At 41.9% G+C, this 23,388-nt stretch overlaps 1 protein-coding gene across 1 annotated transcript in view; it reads left to right on the top strand.

Moving 5' to 3' along the window:
* The window catches only part of LOC147698901 (apovitellenin-1-like), a 38,399-nt gene that overhangs the window by 5,260 nt on the left and 9,751 nt on the right, over positions 1–23,388 (top strand). The window contains exon 2 of the mRNA XM_086935523.1: positions 2,307–2,400. Coding sequence (XP_086791649.1) covers positions 2,343–2,400 — 58 coding nt within the window. The 5' untranslated portion in view covers positions 2,307–2,342. The remainder of the gene's footprint in view (positions 1–2,306; positions 2,401–23,388) is intronic.

The raw sequence follows: 23,388 nt of genomic DNA, 5'->3' as shown, positions 1-23,388 counted from the left end.
ATGGGCAACCATAGACACCCATAAAAACGGTTCAACACTAAGGGGCTCATTAGGATGGCGGGCGGACTTTGTCTGCCTGCCACCCTAACGGAGAACGGGAGCGCCCGCCATAAGTGCGGGGGTTCCGTAGGGGGAATTAGGATGTGCCCGCCACAGTGACGGGCACATCCTGTATTTTCAGTATTGTGGCGGGCGTTGCTCTCTGCACCGCCCGCCAAAATACTGAAAATGATATGCAGCATTGGCATAACCAAAGCGGCAGGCATCGCACGGTGCCTGACGCTTTGATTATGTAAATGTGGGGGGTATCACAGGTACCCCCCCCCCGTGTGCACCCCCATTCTCCTTCACTCTGGGGGCCTGCAGAGGGCCCCCAGAGTAAAGACGGCCTGCCTTTCCGTGGCAGCAAGGAATGCCAATTTGTCCATTGTAATATGGCTGGCGGTGTCTAACAGACACCGCCACCATATTAAACATTTTCCTCCCTGGCCGCAAGGCGACCGGGGCGGAAAACAGGCGGGCAGTGTTTTACACCGCCGCGGTCCCCCTCCTAATATGGCGATGGAAATTGGGCAGTGGATGTCGGGCGGATTGCCTCCGCCAGCCTGGCGGAGGCAATCCGCCCGACATCCTAATGACCCTCTATATTTGATCATTATAAAAGAACCAAGGACATATATGTACAGAGTTTAGGAATTTTGAGTTCTTAGTTGTAAATCTTTGTGTATCGGAATTAGGAACTCGCAATTCCTAATATTGGAAATGGCGATTCCTAGTGGGTCCTAGTGGGTTCTCAATAGACCTATCTCATTAATATTAATGAAGTAAGTTGCAATTTGTGACCCATTAGGAGTTGCAGCCATTACAGAGATAGTGGCCTGGTGGGGTCAGCAGATCACCATGTCTGTGATTGTTTTTTAATGCATCCCGTTTTTCTTGAAGGAAAACAAAATGGACTGCGTTTGAAAAAAAATGAAATGTTTATATTTCATTCTACAAGAGTAGGCAGTTGCGGCCCGTGGAGGGAGTTCCATGGGGCTTAAAGGCAGGGCGGGGGAGGGGCAGGGTGGGAGGTAGTAAACACCGGAATATGGATGATTGCAGGTAAGTAAACAATTGAATGAATAAAACAAATTTCGTAGCGCGCGCTGCATCGCATTTTGCAATGCAGGGCGAGCAATGAAATTCGTTTTTATTCATTTAATTGTTTACTGACCTGCAATAATCCATATTCCGGTGTTTACTACCCCCACCCTGCCCCTCCCCCGCCCCGCCTTTCCGCCCCACGTAGCTCCCACCACTGGCCGCTATTGAGAGTAGGCAATTTTCCCATAGACCACTGCGGCTCTTTAAAAAATATTTTTTTCAACATTCACAAAGGGGAAGAGCTCCCTTTGGGACCACTTCCCATTTGTAAATAGTAACTACCATCCTTGAGGTGCTGATAAAAAATGAATGTTTTGTGACCGTAATTCGGTCACAAAACATTCATACATAGCACTGCGATTCAGTATTTAGAAGGTATGCCCTAAACACACCGCTTCCAAAAACCAAATCACTAACCAAGTTCAGATCTGGAGCCAAGACTGTGATGGAAATTTTACTTGTCGCAAATGGCCCATCAGGCGCTTAGCGTCTGGTAAAATGCATTTTGTCACGTACAGCAGGCAAAACGTAACTCAGTAACTTGTTAAAGAATACCATTTTGCTTTTGCGATTCAGTATTTGAAAGGGGCATGTCCTAATACTAAATGGTTTGTACGACAGTTTTGCGACCGAAAATGGAAAAGCAAATCATTTTAAGTTACCATCAACTTCGAGGTGGTAGTAACCCATTCGCAAGGGGGAAGGGGTCAGCACAGTTTGTCATTTCCTAATTGCGGATCACTGATATTTACTATTAGGGAATCGTGAACATGTGATTTTGTGCATTTGTTACAGAATCACAATTTGTGCTCTGCTCATATGGAAACGTAGTTTTGAGCTGGGTAACGGCCTGTTTCTACCAATGGGGCAGTTTTTTGACCACAACATGCTTTTGTACTTATGCTTCCAAATTGCCAAGTAACAATTGCATTAGAAACATTCATTTCAAGGTCATCTATGTTCTCTAGTCTGCATCCTTACTTTTTACCTGCTCATTTGTCAAGCTCTACTATGAAAGTGAAGATATTCAAGGGTGTAAAATATGAATTCCTTTCAGATTAGGAAAAATGCATCAGTGTTTTTAAAATGATATCAGTAAAAAACTGGTAATCCTCTTAATTCTGAATACAAGCCTGTACTTTTGTTTTCTTCTGTCTTAGCTCTTCGCATCATTTGTCGAACCAGAAGACTGAACCATGCATTCCAAGACATTAGCTGTGACTCTCATCCTGCTTCTCGGCACAACTCTATCAGGTTGGCTCTTAAAAAAAATCCCAAATTGCTAAAGGTTTGAAACTTTGGATAAATGAATGCAGACTACATTTCGTGTTGATATTTCTTCCTTGTTATTGCTTCATCCCCCTCCATCCTAAAAGGACCTCCAATTTTCTGTCAATGGTTCATTTTCCTGGTCTGTTTTGGAAGTGATAAAGCTACTATTTATTTGGAATCAGTTTTACACATTTGCAATGTGCTGTGCTCACATACTTTGGAAGGGTGGAGAATCAGTTGACACTCCACAGCCTTTCTCCCCAGATGATATATATATATATATATATATATATATATATATATATATATATATATATATATATATATATATATATATATATATATATATATATATATATATATATATATATATATATATATATATATTCGCTGAAAAAACCATAGGTTATAGACCATATATAGTTAGGAATTAGCATTTACAAAACCTTGAAAATTCACTGAAAAAACCATAGGTTATAGACCATATATAGTTAGGGATTAGCATTTACAAAACCTTATTTTACTCATACAAAACCATTGAAATTCGCATATATAGTTAGTTGCACTAACTATATATCGCGCACCCGCAATCCAGTGCAGATGATGTCACATATTACATCATTCATGACATGGTCAGTGACATAATTGATGACATCCCTGATGACATCTCAAATGACATCACTGACAACATCACTGATGACATCATTCATGTGATAATACGATGAACCTCTTCAGACTCTAATATAACCTTAGATACACTCAGTGTAAACAGACACTCACAGATTGTCACTCATCCATGGAATAACTCATACACCTAGTCAGTCATGCAAAGAATCAATCACACCTCCATTTCCTCAACTATACAGTTATACACACCTTACTTATTGAAACATATTCTAACACATATTTACTCTCTTATACAATCACTGATAAACGTTTACAATGATCCATGCAGCCACTCACACATTCACTGGCTCTTATACACAGTAATTTATATATGTCAACTCTCACATGTACTGTGTTTTACAAATGTACTTACTTTGACATGTAGCACTGAGATATCCATTCACTCACCAATACACTCATGCACACAGTCAACCACCCATACAGCTGTTTCCACATGCAGTTTTGAACCCATACATCTAGTGAATCAACTGTTCACACATCTATGCACAGAGTCACACACCTCCCAGCCACCCACACACACACACACTCACTCTCCCATACAAATACTTGGGCAACCAATCAATAACCCATATAGTTACTCATATAGCTACTGATCAACACATGCAGCAGTTTACAGAACAACAGATATAATGATGCACAAATTAAGACAGTTTAGTCACTAACCCATGCACTCAGTGAGACACATTTAATCACTCTCTCATACAGTCAGTCATGCACCTACTAAATCCTTCATCCAGACACTCATTCTTCAATATTAAGACATATTTTAACTTTACAGAAACATACAGTCACTGGATGATGTCATCAGTGATGTCACTGACCATGTCATGAATGATGTAATATGTGACATCATCAGCAGTGGATTGCGGGTGCGCGATATATAGTTAGTGCAACTAACTATATATGCAAATTTCAATGGTTTTGTGTGAGTAAAATAAGGTTTTGTAAATGCTAATCCCTAACTATATATGGTCTATAACCTATGGTTTTTTCAGTGAATTTTCAAGGTTTTGTAAATGCTAATTCCTAACTATAAATGGTCTGTAACCTATGTTTTTTTCAGTGAATTTCAATGGTTTTTTAATAGCAAATATCAAAAGCTGTAAAATGTATTCTTCTTTTAATCGAAAAATATATTTTATAAGTTTTTAATATAATATTTTTATGTATATATATATATTTTTTTTGTTTCGCTACCGGTCCGTGCACCGGGTAGCTTCCCGTTAGCTCAATTTGGTGCCGTGACCCAGTCCGCGAACCGGTAAACGTTCCGTTAGCGCAACTGCCGCGTTAGAAAACAACATCATGACGCGTCGCGTAAGCGCGACGTATCGCGTTGCCGCGTAATGCGTCTTATGACGCGCCGCGTTAGCGCACCCAGAAGTGTTCCGGAGCGCGAACCGAGGCGCAAAGCGCAGCACCCCGGAAGCGCTCCGGGTGCGTAGCGGGACGCGTAACGTAAGCCTAACACGTCATGTGACTTGTTAATAAAACTTTTTATTGGTTCATTTCACTTTTGGTTTCCTAATGATGCAAGGCTAGGTCATGTGACCTAAAAATAACACTTTTCATTGGTTTAGAAATTTTCTTTTCCCAAATGATGAAAGCCCCCACCTTTTTTCTCACTCTGACTTTCAACTTTGTGAGAGGAAGACCTATTTTCATTATTAAGAGATGGCTTCAATAGTAGCTGCAGCTGGTGGACCCCCACCACCACCACCCCCTCCTAGGAAGGAAGGACCACCTACCCAGTTCCTTCCCAACCCTGAGGAAGAGGAGGAAGAAGATGAAGAGGAGGTACATGAGAGTATTCTTGCCTGAACAGCCCCGGAAATCCCACCACAAGGACAATTTCATTTGGCACTTTTTTACATTCCCTCAAGGCCAAAAAAAGGTCAATGCCCGTCATGTGACATGCCTGATCTGTAAAGGAGTTCAGTCCCGAGGCACAGATAAAAAATATAATTAAAGGAACCCAATATATTACAGCGTGGCTGAGGTGCGTAACCTCCGTGAAAACCCACCAACTCCTGTGGCCACCACCTCAACACAGGAAAGTCTTTCGGGACCAGAGGCGAGGGAGACGGTCCCCAGTATCCAGAGCAATTTTGCACACATCAAGCTAGTGTGTATTTATTGTGGGGGACTACTTTGTTACGGCGAGATGAGTGTGAATTTAATGAACAGAGCATATGAAAATCACAAGTGCTCAAAACGTCCCAAAAAGTGATTATTTTTTTGCTCCTGTTGAGCCGTTTCTAATGCCTGTTTTTCGTTGTTCCCCCTCAAAAAAAACAATTTTTTTTTTAAATTGTTCAAAAAATACAAAAAAAAAACCAATGTTCAGAAAAATAATAAAAAAAATATAAAACAACAAAAGCAATAAAAAAAAGTTATTTTCAGAACTACCTCCCATTTATAAAAAATTGCTAAAATGTTTAGCACTCTTGCAATCTCTTTTTTTTGGATTCGCTTCCTGGTTCGCGTGCCGGTACGCGAACCGGAAGCGAACCAAAAAATAAATAAATAAATAAATAAAGAGTGAATATAAGGGAAGGAGACAGAGAGAATAATGTTAAAAGAAAGACAGCTAGAGGGAGTAACACAGAGATACTGTATAATAGATAATTATACAAAGAAAAGTTGTAAGAGGGAAAAATTGAGAAAAAGAAAATAGAAACGAAGTGAAAGACAAAAGAGTGTAGAAGAATAATAAACAAGAGTTACTTGGAGAATGTGAATGAATCTTCAAATTAAAAAGAGAGTAAAGAATGTGGAGTAAGAGGTAGGGATAGAACCGGACTAAAACAACAACCCTGAGGGAAGGTGTTAAGAAAACAGTGAGTGAAAGTAAATAGGATTAAAACAAGGTGCATGGTAGTGAATAAGATTAAAACATGTGGAATGACAGAGAGAAAAAACAGAAAGAAGAAAAGAAGAAGTGATAGAAAAAGAATAATTGAAGCAGCAAAAAAATGAAAATAAGATAGTGTGCTTGAACTACAGAGAGAAAGCATAAAGAACAACTTGTAAAAGAGTGAAGAGACAGTGACAGTTTGTGTTAGAGAGACGGACTGAGTGAAAAGGAGTGAGGAACTGTGAGAACAGAGGGACTGACAAAAGGAGTGGAAGGAGTGGAGTAAGTAAGTAATTGAAAAGGAATGAGGGAAAAAGCAAAGGAAGGAAACTGAGGGTTAAGGAAATAAAGCAGTGGAAGTAATAGAAGTTGAATGTGATAGAGATGTAAGGGAAAACGTACTAAATACTTACTTTATAGTTGTTGTTAACTCCATCACTTATAATTTTTTTAATTTCAATCTGTGAAAGAAAGAACAAAAATTTGAAAAATATTAAAACATGTATTTAAAAAATAGAAAAGACAAGGTATAAGGTTGAAAATCATACCATTTTACAAAGAAATAAAGTTAGAGATAAAGATTCAGAAAGGAAAATAAAGTAACAGTGTAAGGCAGACAGAGTCAAAAAGAAATAGAGTAAATTACTAAGTGAATAAAAAGGAGGATAGATTCAGTGACAGAAAAGAAGGATAGAAGAGAAAAATAAACTAAAGATGTGTAAGATACTAAAAGAATGTGAGTAAGGTAAACTAAATAAGGAAAGGGTGAATAAGGAAAAGAGAGTGAGGGAGAGAGGGGACACAGAAAGTGAAGGAAAGAGTGTCAGATACAGACTGAGTGAAGCAACAAAGAAAGATAAATGAGTGAAGGTGAGTTACACTAACTGATTGCAACAAAAAAGGAGAACCCAAAATTATTTAATTTCGAAAACAAAAGGGAGAAAAGATGGAAAAGAGAAGCGAAGCAGAGGGTCTAAAAGCTAGAAAATGGTGCATGAGAGAAAAGAAAAAAGCAGAGTTGGAATAAGGAAACAAAGGTTGAAAGATAAGTGGAGTTAGAGAACAAGGGTGAAAGAGAATAAAACAAAAGGAAATGTGAGTATGTAAAGAGAATTGATATAAGGTAGTAAAAGACAAGTGAGCATGAGACAAGATGAGTACAAATTTAAAATCACAATAAAAAATATAGAATTATTTATACATGTTAAATAGTTTATTTTTGCTGTTCTCAGAATATATCAAATTTCACTAAAAACAGTGAGTTGAAGGTATTCATCATATAACAGCAGGGAAAAAAAACCACAATCAAAATGATTGTGTTAAAAAAAACATATAATACAACAAATCAGAAATCAGAACTCATCAAAAGTACACTTACTTTCCATGACGTCGAATGATATGCGATGAACAGCTTATACTCTGTTGTGCTCTAAAAAATCTGTGCCCGCCACTTTCTGAAAGAAAAGCTCTTTCTTTCTGAGTAATATGTTAGAAACAATAAATGACTTTTTGCTCTCTACCACACTTCTCCTCAAGGCCAAATCGTGTAAGAGCCAATTTAATCTCTTCGAATTCCTCAAAGCAAATCCCGTCATTTTCTTTTTCCCCGACTTTCAGAAAGAAAACGTCCAAAATCACTTTCACATTCTTGTACTAATTATATCTCCCCTTCTAGTTTACTCATGTTTCACATTTCCTATAACATTGATACCACTTACTATGAGGCACACTTACACTACCTCTATGACTTTTCCAATTTTTTCATTATCTTAATCTCAGTTACTAACAAAGCAATTTTAAACTACAGAGTAATCATATCAACTCTTTGAATCATTATAGACCAGTTATGTATCTCTATGACTACTTTACATTTTTATTTATTATGATCACTCTAATTCACAAAGCAATTTAAAACAGCAGACTAAAACTTATCAACTGCTCCAATCTTCGTAGGCCACTTTCCTTCCCTAAAATTTAAAATATAATAGATCAACAACGTTACATCCTTTATTGCCGGTGCTGACTAGCTGGCGGACGCGACACAGGTCTCAACCATAAAGAGTCCATAAAAAGTTGCGCAGAAGGTTAGTCGCACCCTCAGCTGTATAGCCGTCAGGGGCCTAACATCCCCTTGGCGCGGACTTCATATGCATAGGGTTAGTGCCACCCGAAACTCATGTAGCCATCAGGGGCCTACCACCACGTGGCATGGACTTGAGTTCCACAGGCTTAGCAGCACCAAACCCTGAGGTGGTCTCCGCCATTGACGGCTCAGGACTCAGCGACGTGTGAGATCTGCCGGGCCGCGGAGAAGCTCATATGGCCTCCACCATTCAGGAATCAGTGACATCTGTCACATCCGAGGACAAGCTAATGTGGTCTCCGCCATTCAGGACTCAGGACTCAGGCGACAGTCTCTCTCTCCCTCTCTCTCTCCCTTTCTCTCTCTCTCTCTCTCTCTCTCTCTCTCTCTCTCTCTCTCTCTTTCTCTTGCTTTCACTCTCTCTTCATTCCTTTCCTTTTATCTCTCTCTTCCTTTCTCACTCCCTTCCTTTCCTTCCCTCTCTTTTTCTCTCTGGCTTGTTTTTCCTTCTCTGTTTCTCTCTCAGTCCTTTGATATGTGCGTTACAAACGTCCTTATTTTGTGCTTTATTTTCCAGGCTCTGTCATCGACATCTATGGGCCCCACAGGAGTCTTCCACCTTGTTATTGTCTATGAATTATCTTAAATTTTGTTTTAGTTTATTTGTTATATATGTTAATAATTAAATTTGAAAATAGTTTATGGTTTCTATATGTTTATAAAAAAATTAAGTTTGACCCCCCAAAAATTATTAACCTTTTTTTGTTGTTTTCTTAACTGCTGTGTGACTCTTTCTTCTTCTTATTACTGTTATTTAGTGTTATCCACCATAAATTTTGGGGCACTTATCACGGAAATACTGGTGATGTCTGCAGTTTGCACCATCTTCAGAATACTGTGGTAGATTTATCTCAACTTCAGTTGCATTACAGTATGATAATGAAATGCAGAGTAGCTGTTCCCGTGCAAAAAGACACGAGGTGCACCTTTGCGATTTATTCTAAATACTAAAATACTGTATTCAATTGCACTGAGGTAGTGGCTGCACTTACACAGTACACACAAAATCAATGAAGAAATCTCATTGTATTTATATTGATTGGGAATAGTGCGTCAGATACTGGATCTTGACTGGATACACTGCCCAGTTCGTATACTGTTCTGCACACGAAAAAATCACATCACAACTTTCACAACAACTCCAATGTGAAAGAAATTCCGGCAATAAGCCACGTTACCACCAGTGATTTTACACCTGCTTTCTGCTGGTGTTAAGCAGGACGACTACCTGCAGCATAAAAGGAAACACAGCCAAGAGCCACAGGTGCCACAGATTCAATGAGCATGATACAGGGATACTCATAAGGGCCACAACACTCATCGCAACAACCCCCGGACCGCCAACTCCCCCAGAAACTGCATCTAAACAAGTGTGTCCCTGTGGTCATTTTGTTAGCATGATAAGCATGGGCCCTGCAACATCACACTGTGCTGTCTTCAGCTGACATTACCATGTCACCTCAGTGTTGGCAGTGACCCTGGACATGTAGCTACTCACGCATCCTCCTCCATGCACAACAGGCATGTGCTGGTGCGACGTACACAGGTCAGCGCAGGGGTATGCCTATCCGGCAAAGGAAATGGGGTGTCTTGCACATGTCCATGTGCGGTAAGTGTGTCTCTGGGTTCTGGTGTAGCCTGGCACAAGGGACGCTGCAGATGCCGCAGGACATGCCTGAATAGGCATTACAATGCTGTGCCATACGAGTGCACGGAATACAGCAGCGCACCGCACAAAAGTGTGGGGGCTCGTGGGACGAAGGAGCAGCTGTTTGGCAGCATAACACACAGTGAACCTGCCCATGAGCCATGTGCTGGGCATCTCATCCATGATGACCAGTGTCGCAGACATCCCACAACCGGCTTTTGTACACATCCTGTATGAATGCAGCCTGGTTTCCACTTCTATGCTCGTTCAGTGGTATGATGTTGGCGCGTTGTGTGACTTGTGCTCCTTGTTGGTGTGTTTCATCTTGGCCATTGTTTGTCTATACTTGTGTAGTACTTGATTGTGCACGTGTGCCATTGTGCCAATCTCCCCCCGTCCCCCCACTCCCTGCTTCTTCCTCTTCCTGATGCTGTTGTTTCTATAATTTTGTTCCTCCACACATTAATACATGTAAAGAACAAATTAGAATAGTTCCTTGATTCTTTTAGGTTTCAAAACTTTTCTCTATTAGTTTAATTTTAATTTTCCATATAAACAGTTTTTTTGTCAGCAGTGCAACGTATTTTAGCCACCCACTTTATGAACATTCTACAACATGTGCAGTTTAAAAGTTCATCCATTTTTTTTTAAACCTAATGATATTTTTTTGGAACATTTTCTTGAACATTTAACGGCATGTGCAGGTTAAAAGTTCACAATTGAGTTCGAACAGTGCCTCCCAAATGCAAGTAGCAGGTGTGGTTGAGTTGAACAAATGTTATCCTATGATATGTACTCCATGTTGAAACTGCTCAACCAATCACAAAGATGCTTTTCCACAAAACGAATGTCCACCCTACTTTTAAAAAACATTGCTTTTCATCTCCCAATCAAGTAACGTATTGTATGGCAAAAAAAAGTAGTTCCCCATCTTTAAACATATCTCTTATTCTACAAAGGAACTGCACAAGCTACAGACATCTTTCCATACCTTCCAGCCATACCTTCAAAATGCTAGTGTGGATCGTAGGACATAGCTATATTTTCAGGTGCAAGAGGTATGCAGAACAGAGACGTATTGACTTAGACCTAGGTTTACAAAATGTGGACATTAATTGGTTTGTCACAGAGAGGATGGAAGTGGCACCAATGTTTGCCTTTGGTTAAAACCTGTTTGCATCTCCAACACCCTGACCTCATGATTGTGCACTGTGGTGGAAACGACCTAGGCACATTGACTGGGGTAGGTTTGGAAATGCTTATGAAGGACACCTTTGGACAATTGATTGTTACTTTTGCCTCAAACTGTCTTTGTATATTCCAACATATGCCAAAGACAGAAGTGGAAATGGTCAAAACTATTTTGTCCTATGATTGAAAAATCTAGGAAGAAAGTCAACAAAGCTGTGTCTGCATACCTCAGAGACTACAAAATGGGTTCCATCTACAACAACAACAACATACGTTTTGAAATGGCTGATATCTACTGAAGTGATGGTGTGCACTTCACAGATCAAGGAAATCAAGTTTTCCTGAATAACTTGAAGCTGCGCATCCGCACTTAAATGTAGCTCCAACTAATAAACATAAGGGCTCTTTTTAGAGCCACCCTATAACTGACAACTCCTGGACCCTCGCCAAAATGTATTCTCCACACAGCTGTGGCGCAGTGGCCAGACCATCTGACTTTCCAGCACAGAGCTCTCGCTTTGGTCACCAGCTCTACTCACCGATAGGGGTGAGTAGTTTGCGCTTTACAAATACTGTATTGATTTACCTTTGCTCTCTCTTTGCTCTCCCTGTTTAACACCACCTAAACAGCATATACACGTTACCGTGTTCCAAACAAAACTTCCTCCTACTACGTATAAAATATTGCTGTCACTACTTGGACAGGTGTGACACAGCGCCCAGAGCACATAACTTCACACCATAGTACACACACTTTGGGCTCACGGTTTCATCCCCGAGTCCGACAGTAGCTCAATTTAGCATCATGACACGCTAGGCAATACCTCACTTAATTTCTGTACACAGCACTTTCAGACCGATAGCGGTCAGTAGTTCAGTGACTTTACCCCAAGTCCGGCGCCATCAGACCCATAGGAGTCTGTAGTTTGCACTTTGCAAATACCGAATTGATTTGATACGAGCAAATTTACCTTCACACTCCCTGTATAACACCCTCTAAGCATCATACACAAGTTACAATGTTCGAAACAAAAGTTCCTCCGAGTAGGTATAACTACATGCTGACATTACTTGGACAGATGTGGCACCGCAGCCAGAGCACATGACTTCACAGCATATGACACACAATTTAGACTCACGCTTTCATCCCCTTTCATCAGCTTAGCACCATGAGACTCTAGACAATAGAGTCTCTAGACAATACCTTACACATTTTCCGTACCCCAGGACTTGCAGACTAGTAGGTGTCAGTAGTTCATCCTTGTAGATATAAACACATGCTGACACTACTTCAACAGGTATACTGCAGCGGCCAGGGCACATGACTTCACAGCATAAGACACACAGTTTAGGCTCACACTTTAATCCCCGAGTCCCGCAGCAGCTCACCTTAGCAGCATCAGACTCTAGGCAATACCTCACTAAATTTCCGTAGCCCTGCACTTTCACACCGGTACGGGTGAATACTTCACTTCGCACCCCCTCTCTAGCACACCCTAAACACCCCACAGAGGTTACAGTGCTCCTACCCTCCTCTTTCCCATTTTTTATGCCTTTTTTTCCCTTACTCGCTTCAACAGAATCACAAAATGGCGCCCAACACTTCCTAGTTGCAACCACTCACAGCGCTTGCAACCAAAAAGCAGCAAGCACGTGCTCGTAACGCCTCAGCCAATCAGATGGCAGAATGCCCAAATATCGATATCTCTAAATTACGAGATTTCTAAAAAACTACTGAACAGATTTACACCAAATAAACAAATGCATGCTTTCTAGACCAAGACCATTCTCCTCGCCAAATTTGGGGTAAATCCGTTCACCCGTTCGACCTGTAGCCTTGTCTTAAGTTTCCTAAGGAAAATAACATGGAGAAAAGACGTTTTGGGAACCCCATTTTTTCTTGGCCCCCCTTGACGAATCACTCCCACAACATAGGAGCTGATATGAACAAAGAATTAGCTCTGAAAATTTCATGAAGATTCATTAAACGACGCCAAAGTTATAAGCAAAACAAAAAATTCTCTTCCTATGGAAACTTGGACCTAACTATAACAGTAGGTAATGTATATATATATACAATGGCAGACTGGTGTTGGGCAAAATAAAACTCTGAACACCAAGAAATGGGTCTCGTCTCGTCTTTCATAAGGTTTGGCTGCATGCTGATTTAAAGGACGAAACATACCGCATATATATATATATATATATATGAAGTAACTTTTTTATGTCCATAGTGTATATGTTACACATGTGAATGTTTTTACGCTTGCACCAGTCACTTTAAAAACACCAATGATAATGCTGAACTCCATCATGTGATCAAGGCTCATGTGAGAGCTAAAACGTGTTATGCCGACTTGCACCAATAAAGGATAAAATATTGCACAATACCGTGGTCCGGACCCGTTGTTTTGAAGGATTTGAAGCTGTAAACAGTGTTGAACTGATATATGGATATATATCTATATATCAATCATACCGAATTTGGTTGATACACTCTCAAAGCAGGTAAACTCTCCTGAGTACTTTCGAGGCCCGAAATGTGTCAGAAAAGGAACTTTTCTTCATGTAGATGCTGGTTTTGCCCAGAGATAAAGAACTCAGGAGAGTTTACCTACTTTGAGAGTGCGTCCTCCTTGAGGGCAAATTTGGTATTAGTATATATATATATAAACTACTGGCGGTTTCCAGTAGGTAGTTATAGTTAGGACGTAGTTGCCATAGGAAAAGCATTTTTTGATTAGCGTTGTTTGATAAATCCTCGCAAAATTTTCAAAACTAGTTTGCCACTCACTTCAACTGCTGTCTGGAAAGTATTGGGGTGCTTTGTCACGCGAGGGCCGAGAAAAAGGGGTGTCCCAAAATGCGTTTTCCCATGTTAATTTCCATGGGAAATTTAAACACTGCTATAGCCCTTACTGCTGCAAGGAATTACACCAACTTTGGCAGAAAGATAGATGTTTGCCCAGGAAAATGCCTTTTTGTGATTTGGTGTTATTCGGTTCGGTAGTTACGGAGTTATTAAAAGTAATTTTCCACTGTATATGTAGGGGTGAGGAGGTTCTGTGACCCTCCCGATCTTGTGCTGGGAGCTGATTGGCTGCCTACTTCAAACCTGGAACTGTTGGCATCCATCTTGGGACTTGGCTTGAGCTGCGTCCCCCAAAAAAACCATGAAAAAGAAAAAGAAAAGGGGGTAGGGTAGGAATACCCTGACCTCCTAGGCCTCTGGGGTGTGGGGGGTCCCACAGGGACCCTGCAGGGCCAAAAAAGCATGTTATTTTGTTTTTTCAGCAGGCGCAATGATGGATCTGCGACTCCTGCAGAATCATTTTTTTAAATGGTTAGTGGGCTTCAGAGCTTCTTTTGTAATCAGCTTATATATATATATATTTGAAATGGGAGGGGACTTTCCTTTCCCTTCTGGAGCCATAGATGGCCCTGCGGACTGCCACCTCCCAGGGTCGGCTCCTCTTATGTCCCAGTGCTTTACCTCTTCCACCAAGACCACAGAAAGCACTCTGCTTCTCGCAAGAGAGAGTTTAGAAATGCACTCTGCTTCCAGCAAGCAAGAGCTCCGAAATGCTCTTGCTTCCTGGAAGTGGAGCAGAATTGCTTTCAGACACAGGGACCTGGATGTTTAGCAGCTCTCTATGTCTGAAAGCAATTCTGGCTCCCACAGGAGGCGGGGAGTTGGCAGGGACAACAGGTGTCTTCAGGCTCCCCTTGCGCTACCAGTGGAGAGTGGTTGCCAAGGGTCACGCTGCAGGGAAATGGGGTCCCCGGGGCCAAATTTGGCCCAGAGAGAGGGGGCCATGTGACCACCCTCCCCCATTTGTAAATAGAAGGGCCCTAGGGGATGGGGTTCCTGGGGCTGAAATCAGCCCCAGGAGGACTGCTGCATGGTTCCCCGACCCCACTAGTATTTTTTTTTTTAAAGAGGCCTGTACCTCGGGATGGGGTCTCTAGGGCTGAATTTGGCCCCGGGAGGAGGGCCATGCAGCCCTCCACCATTTGTGCAAATAGCCGGGCCCCGGGGTAATGGATCACTGGGGCCAAAATGGGCCGGAGAAGGGCTGCATGCCCCCCTCCACACTAGTATTTTAAAAATGTTTAAAAGGCAGGGCCCTGGAGGATGGGGTTCCTGGGGCTGAATTCGGCCCAGGTAGGAGGTGTCATAATTCCTCAGTTCAATCATGATTCCTCAGCTCAACCCCAACAAACATGAAGCCTGGCACAGTGTGCGTTTCCTTGCTCATTAATGAGCCATAAATTCCTTTGTAAAAACCCGCCCCTGTCCGGTGCAACCAGCACGTTATAGGTTTCATGTAGAAATGTGTTTAAGAACCTTTATTTTAGTGTAAATAATGTGAATCATGCCATGATCAATGCTTTTGCAGTACCGATATTTGTTTAATATTTGTTGTCTTGTGTAACAGTATATTTATTCGTGAGTTAAATAGATACTAATCCGTTGTGGAAATAAATGGAAATAATCATGCAAAGACTCGCGTACATAAGAAATGGGCTGCGTTTCAATCATCTCTGTCTAACTGCCACAAAGGAAAGGAGCCGAGTGACATTGCACATTGCATCACTACTACGTGCGACGGCCATCTTGGGTGTGGCAATACTATATATAGCCACACCCAAGTTCTGGAAAGCGCTTAGCCTTCCGTCTGTTGACAACAGTTCCCTAAGATGCCTACCTGGTTACGACACAGCATCCAGCTGGTGTCTTCTTGGTTCCGGTGCTCCGCTTGCAGACATTCCGGTATGATTTTCGGAGAATCTCCCGAAAGAAAAGAACATCCGAGATAGCTAAGTGAATATATTTCATTTTACCGTAGGCGCCCATCGCAAGAAAGCAACGAACATTACTGCATTTATTTAAAAGGGTTAAAGAAAATGTTGGGAACATTTTTCTGCTGAAAAAAAACAATTGAAAAGACTTTTGTGACTTGGCACATCATAATATCTAAAGGACATTAGAGTGTTGTCACATTATTATTTTTTACAGCATTTCGTGATGGAACACGTTCATGGGGATAATGGCAAGTAGGTGCTAATGTATTGTAAAAACACAGTGTTAAAATGTACTGCGATGGAAAACAAGTAACTTATTCTGTATTCTTTCAAACACAGAGAAGACCACTGAACATCTTTGGTCAAAGATACATCACAGCAACCACGCCTATCTACAACCACGCCCTCAAACAGCTTCTTGAAACCATCACAGGACTACTAGGACGCTACGCCTCACTTCTGTAGATCACAGGTAGGACAAAAAACGATATAGTCTCACGCTTAGGGATAGGGATGTTAGTACTAATGTGAGACTCTTTGTAATCACAACACCATAGCTAATCACATTTTGTTGCATTGCAGGTTGACAACAGGAATACATCAGCGTCCAGTATCTGGCCCTCCTCCCTGACCCTTATTCGATAGCCTTAGTGATTGTAAACATACACTGGTTATAAGGTAGGGTACTGGGAAGTTGGCTCATAGAGTCTCTGCGAAACTCCAACAAGCACCCTACAGGTAAGAGTGCATTGACTAACTTGACAGGAGGACCACTCAGCCCATCCCTCATTTGTACTAGCCAGGCCCCGGAGGATGGGGTCACAGGGACAAAATTAGCCTGGGAGGAGGACGGCACGGACCCCATCCCCACAAGTATTTAAACATTTTTTTAAAGGCCATGTCCTGGGGAATTCGATCCCTGGCACAGAAATTGGCCCAGTGAGTGGGACCGTGGTACCCCCTCCACCAGAGCAAAATGGCATGACCCCAGGGGGTGTGTGAGTACTGATATGGGCCTGTGAATGGGTATGTGAGTGGTTGTGTGGGTGTGTGGGTGTGTGTGACGGAACATACAAGAGGATGTATGGAGTATGAGTGGTTCTGTGGATGATGCCATTAGTGATATCATTTGCAATGTCTTCAGTGATGTCATCAGTGATGTCACTGACCACGTAATTAGTGATGTAATATGTGGGGTCAGAAGCAGTGCATTGCGGGGGCATAAATTATTATAGTTAGCTCAGTGAATATATATATATAGAGAACGTGGCTATAAAGAGTACTGAGTGAAGCATGGAAGAAAGCCCAGGGCAGAAGTAGAACAGATTTAATCAAGGAAAATCCTAAAGATAAGACTGCAAGTAACAACAATCTCAGGCTCATCACTAACTTTTCTAATGCTGCCAAGAGCTTGAAGAAAATCATATTTTCCAATTGGAATATATTAAGATCCGATCCTATTATTGGTTGTGATATTCCTGCACAACCACCTGTTACTTTTCCTAAGACCAGATCACTAAAGGACCAACTAGTACAGAGCCATTTAGCACCGATCAACAGAGGCATACAGGGTCTAGGAGGATTCTATCCCTGCAATAAGAGCAAAGCATGCGCAGATAGCAAGAGAATCACATGCTATCATGTACCTGGTAGGAGTGACCCAGTGACTATTAAGAAATTCATGAACTGTCTGACACCATTTGCAGTATATTGTCTGAGCTGCCGCTGTGGCCTTAGATATATAGGGAGTAGAAAACACCCAGCCAAGATCCGCATTCTGGAACATCAAAGGGCTATACAAAAGAATGGGCCCGATTCACAGATTGAACTTAAGACTCAATCCTAAACTTACTACTATTTTGGTATTCACAGAATGCACTTACTACTTTTGGCATTCACAGAATGAACTTACTACTTTTGGTATTCACAGAAGTTAGGATTTTGTCTTAAGTTTGTCTTAAGACAAACTTAAGACAGTCTTAAGACAAACTTAAGACAACATCCTAACTTCTGTGAATGCCAAAAGTAGTAAGTTCATTCTGTGAATGCCAAAAATAGTAAGTGCATTCTGTGAATACCAAAATAGTAGTAAGTTTAGGATTGAGTCTTAAGTTCATTCTGTGAATCAGGCCCAATGATAGTAACTATCCGGTAGTGCGCCATTTTCACACCCATCACAATAGTAACCGCAAACTTCTGAGTTATTTCTGTCTAGACCATGTAGCTAGAGACTCCAGAGGTGGAGATCGAGAAAAGCGCCTCAGGAGACTGGAGTCTCGCTACATTATTGATTTGGCAACCAAAACCCCTTTGGGTCTGAATATGGGGGAGGAATTGAAAGTACACCTGTAAACATTGTATGAATTGTAAATAATATTTGACAATAACTCACACAGACGTCCTCACACTGGGACCTAAGGCCAAAAGAGATGAATTGATTATCTAGATTGAGGATGTATTTGCAATTATTAGTTTGGAATTGAATTATTTTCATTGGAGATGATTAGTAACATGTTGACAATTTAACCTTTGAATTGTGTACAACAATCTTTGCATTTGATTTTGTGTTTTATTTGCCCATACGAGGGCTTTATCAGTCTTTTGGTTCAGACCGGGAGTGACCGAGCCAATAAGCATTTGCTTAATGAAATTATGTGAAACGTCAATGAATGAGCTAATTGGTATCTATGCTATGTACACATTTATTTCATTGCTATATTAATTGGGCAATTTTGTTTACTTAACTCCAATGCCAGTAACATGTTTGTTTACTTTACGTCGATATCGATGTTGCCTGACCTACAAATGGCGTCTCAGAGAGACAGATCCTGTGAGATGGTGTGAGGTAACATTGTTTATATTTTGTAGCGTCATGGCGACCCCCTGATACTGACGAAGGCATATCGCCGAAACGCGTCTTGATCTCTGTTACTTTTGTGCAAAATAAATCCGTCTTGGATTTAACCCCCCGCGAGTGCAGTCATCCTTTCTAGAAATTCAATATATATATATATACATACATATATACACTCACATACACATATGTGTGTGTGTATGTGTGTGTTTGCGAGTGCTTTCAATCCTTGCATTTCACAGAAAATAGGTCTATCTGTGAATTGTTTCTTGAAATTCGCAGTATTGAATTTGTTTATAACATTTTGGGTCTTTGCACAAAAATGTAGGTTATACCAATCTTCTATCTTCCAGTGTTAGTTAAAAACACACTTTCACAATGACAGTGCTGCAATTAATCAGTACACATGAGAAAATCGCCCTTGCAGGCCCATCCTTGAAGCCAATACCTACCCATGAGTATCCCCCAGGAAATGAAAATAGACATTATAAACTCAGAACACTGTCAGCAAAAGTTACACTTTTCAAAATTGTCAAAATTAAATTTTTGTTTTCTTTCTTTATATATGTCTTTTTAAATGGACTGTGCCGAGAGCACGTTCAGGTCAGGGGGGAGACAATGACTGTCTCGTTTGTCAGGTCCAAGACCGATCAGGGTGCCATTGGGGACTGCATAATCATACAAAGGATTCCCGGGTCTTCCATGTGCCCTGTGGTGTGCGTAGAGGAATATTTAGCGCAAAGGGTGGCATCATGGGGGGGGACCTTGTTGAGACACGCTGACGCCACCCCACTGACGAGGTTTCAGTTCCAGCGGGTGCTTGCGATGTCGATTTCGGCCGCGGGCTTGAACCCCGGCGAGTTTGGGACCCATTCCTTTCGGATAGGGGCTGCTACAGAGGCTACAGCCAGGGGTCTGAATGTTGAACAAGTAAAACGTGTGGGGCGTTGGTCCTCGAACTGTTATAAGAGGTATGTGCGGTTGCACATGTTGTGAAGCTGTAATGATGTACTCACGCTTCTTGTTTTGTTTGGTTTTCAGTTGCGCAAGCCTACGAGGCGGGGCGGACTGTGCAGTCGACCCGACACCAGGGGGCCAGCGGTCAGACATCACCAGCTGTGAAAAAGGAGGTGTGGGTCGTGGGCCACTCATACGTGAGGCGTGCCGCGGACGTATTCAAAGCAGGTGACATGATTCACGTGGCTGGGGAATACGGGTACAGTGTGTCCTTCTACGGAAAGGGCGGGCTCTGTATTGACCAGTTCCAATCATTTTTCGAGGGTTTGTTAGGGCGGACGAGGTCACCGCCGTCTATAGTCATAGTCCATCTTGGGGGCAACGATTTAGTGACCACTTGTAGACGACTTCTTCTTGAGGCGATGCTTTCCACTGTTGGTTAGCGAGAAGAGTTCCAGGGTGCACAATTGCATGGTCCCATATGATCCCACGGAAAGTGTGGCGGGGGGCTATTTCTGTTTCTGCTCTGAATCAGTCAGTACGGAAAATTAATAATAAAGTGAGTAGATTGTTCCGTTCAAGTACACTGCATTCTGTGTCGCATGGTTGTATTAAAGGGGACAGTATGTATTTGGGGGATGGTGTTCATTTGTCCCGGATGGGGAACGAATTACTCATAGGAGACCTGATAGCTTGGCTAAAGACTTTATGACATGACCTTTAGGCAGGAGTGTTGTGGGGGGTCCGGATAGCCGGTCAACTATCCGGCCTGTGGCGGTAAGGTCATGATCGGTGAGCAGTAATTGGAAGATCCCTATGGGTGGGCGTCACCCATTACGGATGGGAGCGCTCGGGGGAGGTGGCCATTGGCCCCTCAACGGAGAGGCGGTCCCTTCTAAGGATGGGCCGCCGAAAGGAAAGGAAAGGCGGTCAAGGCCCCTTCCTGTGTAGGAGGGGCTACAGCCCCCTCCTGGGGAATTTCCCGGGGCCAGGACATCTGCGACGGCAGATGTGGTAAGTTGTGTGGGGTTTGGGAGGGGGTTTACGCTACCTTCTAAACACCTCACACGAGTCCTCGGACGACCTTTAAATGGCTTCGAGTTTATTGGGGCCCCCGTCAAGTCAAGGGAAATTGGTAGATGCACTTGAGGTACACCTCTGTGCGGTCGCCCCTCACAAGTGAGGGGGATATTTCTGGTTTAGGGATCTGACACCGGTTATGACCTTGCCGTTGGCCCTTAAACATTAGGATGTACAATTTCAAGTTAAAAGTTTTTGTAGGATGTTAGTTCGGCTAGGTGAACCTTTGTATTAGAGAATATGTTAAGGTTAGCCAAACATCGCAATGTGGAAATGAAATTGTACATAATATGAAACTGTTATTTTAATGTTTTATTTTGTTTCATATTTTAATAAATACGGCCGGGAGGGTCACTCCCTCCCGCCTTCCAAAAGTTCAGAACCGTTTCCGGTTTCCCATCCTTGGGGATTGTGTTGAGAGGGGGTGGCGGGTATCTCAGCCATATGATCTTGTAACACACTTCATCGCAGCACCCAAAGTTGCTACACTGCGTTGCGTGACAGAGAGAGAGAGGAGGAAAGCGCCATATCTACAGAGATATGGCATTGTCCTCCTCTCTGCCTAGCGCTGCACACAATTAGGCTGCAGAGCGCCACAGACACAACTTTGCACCATAGCGCAGAAGTATATATGTGAGTCTAGCATAGGTTTCATACTGGAAAGGTACCCTTACTGTATAAAATACTATGTCTAAACAAACTTAAAATATTTTCTACTTTGTTTGTGTGTTGTACTATGCACCTCAGATGCAAAGTTGGAAAAGAAAGGATAAATACAAATATTTCTTTTTTTAACCCGTTTGCTGCTACGAATGTACGGCGCCAGAGCGGAGCGTTCGATTAAGCGGGCGGGGCCGCGTCGGCCAACGGACGTGCGCAGCACTACCTAGGTAGTGCTCACAACGGCTGTTGGCCGACACCCGCAGCAAACGGGTTAACGTCTGCTTCAAAGTGTCATTATTTTTTGGTGGAACCCTGTCTACCTCAGTTATTAGATAGAGTTTTGCATCATAAAGCATGGATGGTTGCATGGGAACGTCCATGTACCATTCTAGTAATGCCCCTCTGATCCAGAGTAACACAAAGGAGCACTTTGCACTGATAGGAGTTACTTTTAGGCAAGTTTTAGAAAGTAAATCTAACAAAAAACGTCTAGATCAAATATATATATAAAGGTTAATTCAAGGTTATGGTTAGCGTTCCTTAAAACGCAATAACATTTGCTTAAAAAAAGGAAATTCACTGAAATAAAACATAGTTAAAGCGGAGTTCTGATTTTTGCAAATTAATACTGAAAAACAACTCAAATGCAGTTTTAGTTAGGACTACAATCCATAACTCGCACAGCGAACATGCAAACCATAACAAACCAAATGCTCTTGCGCTTTCTCTTGCTGTCATTCAAAATTAAGTCATCTTGAATGATTAGGTTATATATTGTATTACCCTGTGGTTTCTTGTTTTTAAACTATCTAAATTCACTTTACCTTTTGCTTTTTTCAGTGAGATTCTGTTTTTCTAACACGTTGATATCTTTTTATCAAACCTAACTAAAATGTCACTTTAACCTTTGTTTTTGTAGGATTTCTTTTGTTTTGTATTCATATTCTAAGTTGAGCATACACCTAACCATCAATGTTCAACCAACCCTTTCACAGAACAGATTATTTGGCCATATTCCATTGAGGGTTCTCTGTAGAACCTGGCATCTGGCAATGCTTAGCACCCTCCACTCTGCAGCTCAGTGGAAGTATGACCAAAATGCCTGGCAAAAGCCGGACCCCGCGCCCACGCTTTCACTTGCTGACAGTCTCTCCACTGTGCAAGGCCTTCAACCATGCACAGTAGAGGGGTGGCATCTGTAGCCAAACCATTTCTAGCAGCCAAGCCCTCTACTGTGCACACCCTTAGTCGGTGTTCAGCAGAGGGTTAACAGCAGAACATGGCTTCTGGCCAGGCTCTGCACCCCCCTCCATAGCAGGCCTGCTACTCTACTGTGCAGGTCATGAGTCCAACCCTCCACAGCCAGGTTGAAGGTTGACAAAAGTTACTGGCCTTTGGCCACATCTTGCAACCACCTCTTTCTTCAAACACAGGTTAATTCAGTGACTTGTGTGGTTCACCTTGACCAGGATGGTGGTTGTTGCTTGAGAAGAATCCCCTTACTCAATCAAAACAAGCATTTGCGATTTATTAGTTCTCACATTAGTGACAGTTTGAGCTATTGGTTTTGCAAATAAAAATGTTTGTTAGATTTATTTTTTTGTCAAAAAATATCCTAGCAGGAACATAAGGAACAAAAAAATCCCACGAAGCAAGTAAAGGGTGTAGTACCACATGTTCTTACTATGTGTCTATGTGGAGTTGGACAGGGAACTCTATTAGCCACATAATGTACTGCACCCTTAAAGAAATTATAAAGAGAAAGATTACTGTTGAGCATACGTTTTCAAAGCTAAATAAACAACAAAGGTGCAAACTAACAAAAATCTCACTTCCAAAAAAAATAAATGGAAACTTATGCTCTCTTTATTACTTCCTCTTTGCGTGTGTGCTGCATTTTGGAGCACACATGCAAAGAGGAATACGCCTCTAAGAACAGTTTTTGCACAGGAAAGTATTATTTCCTGCGTAAAAACTAATTTGACTACAAAGCAGGAACCCTTATGACATGATGCAGTGGAGCATGTTTATAAGGTCAACACGCCACAGAAGCGTCACTTTATGCGACGCTCTGGTGGCGCTGT

The sequence above is a fragment of the Lissotriton vulgaris genome, chromosome 8 (genome assembly GCF_964263255.1).
Source record: "Lissotriton vulgaris chromosome 8, aLisVul1.2, whole genome shotgun sequence".
In the NCBI taxonomy this organism is placed as follows: Eukaryota; Metazoa; Chordata; class Amphibia; order Caudata; family Salamandridae; genus Lissotriton; species Lissotriton vulgaris.
This window is presented reverse-complemented; position numbering and strand designations above follow the sequence as displayed.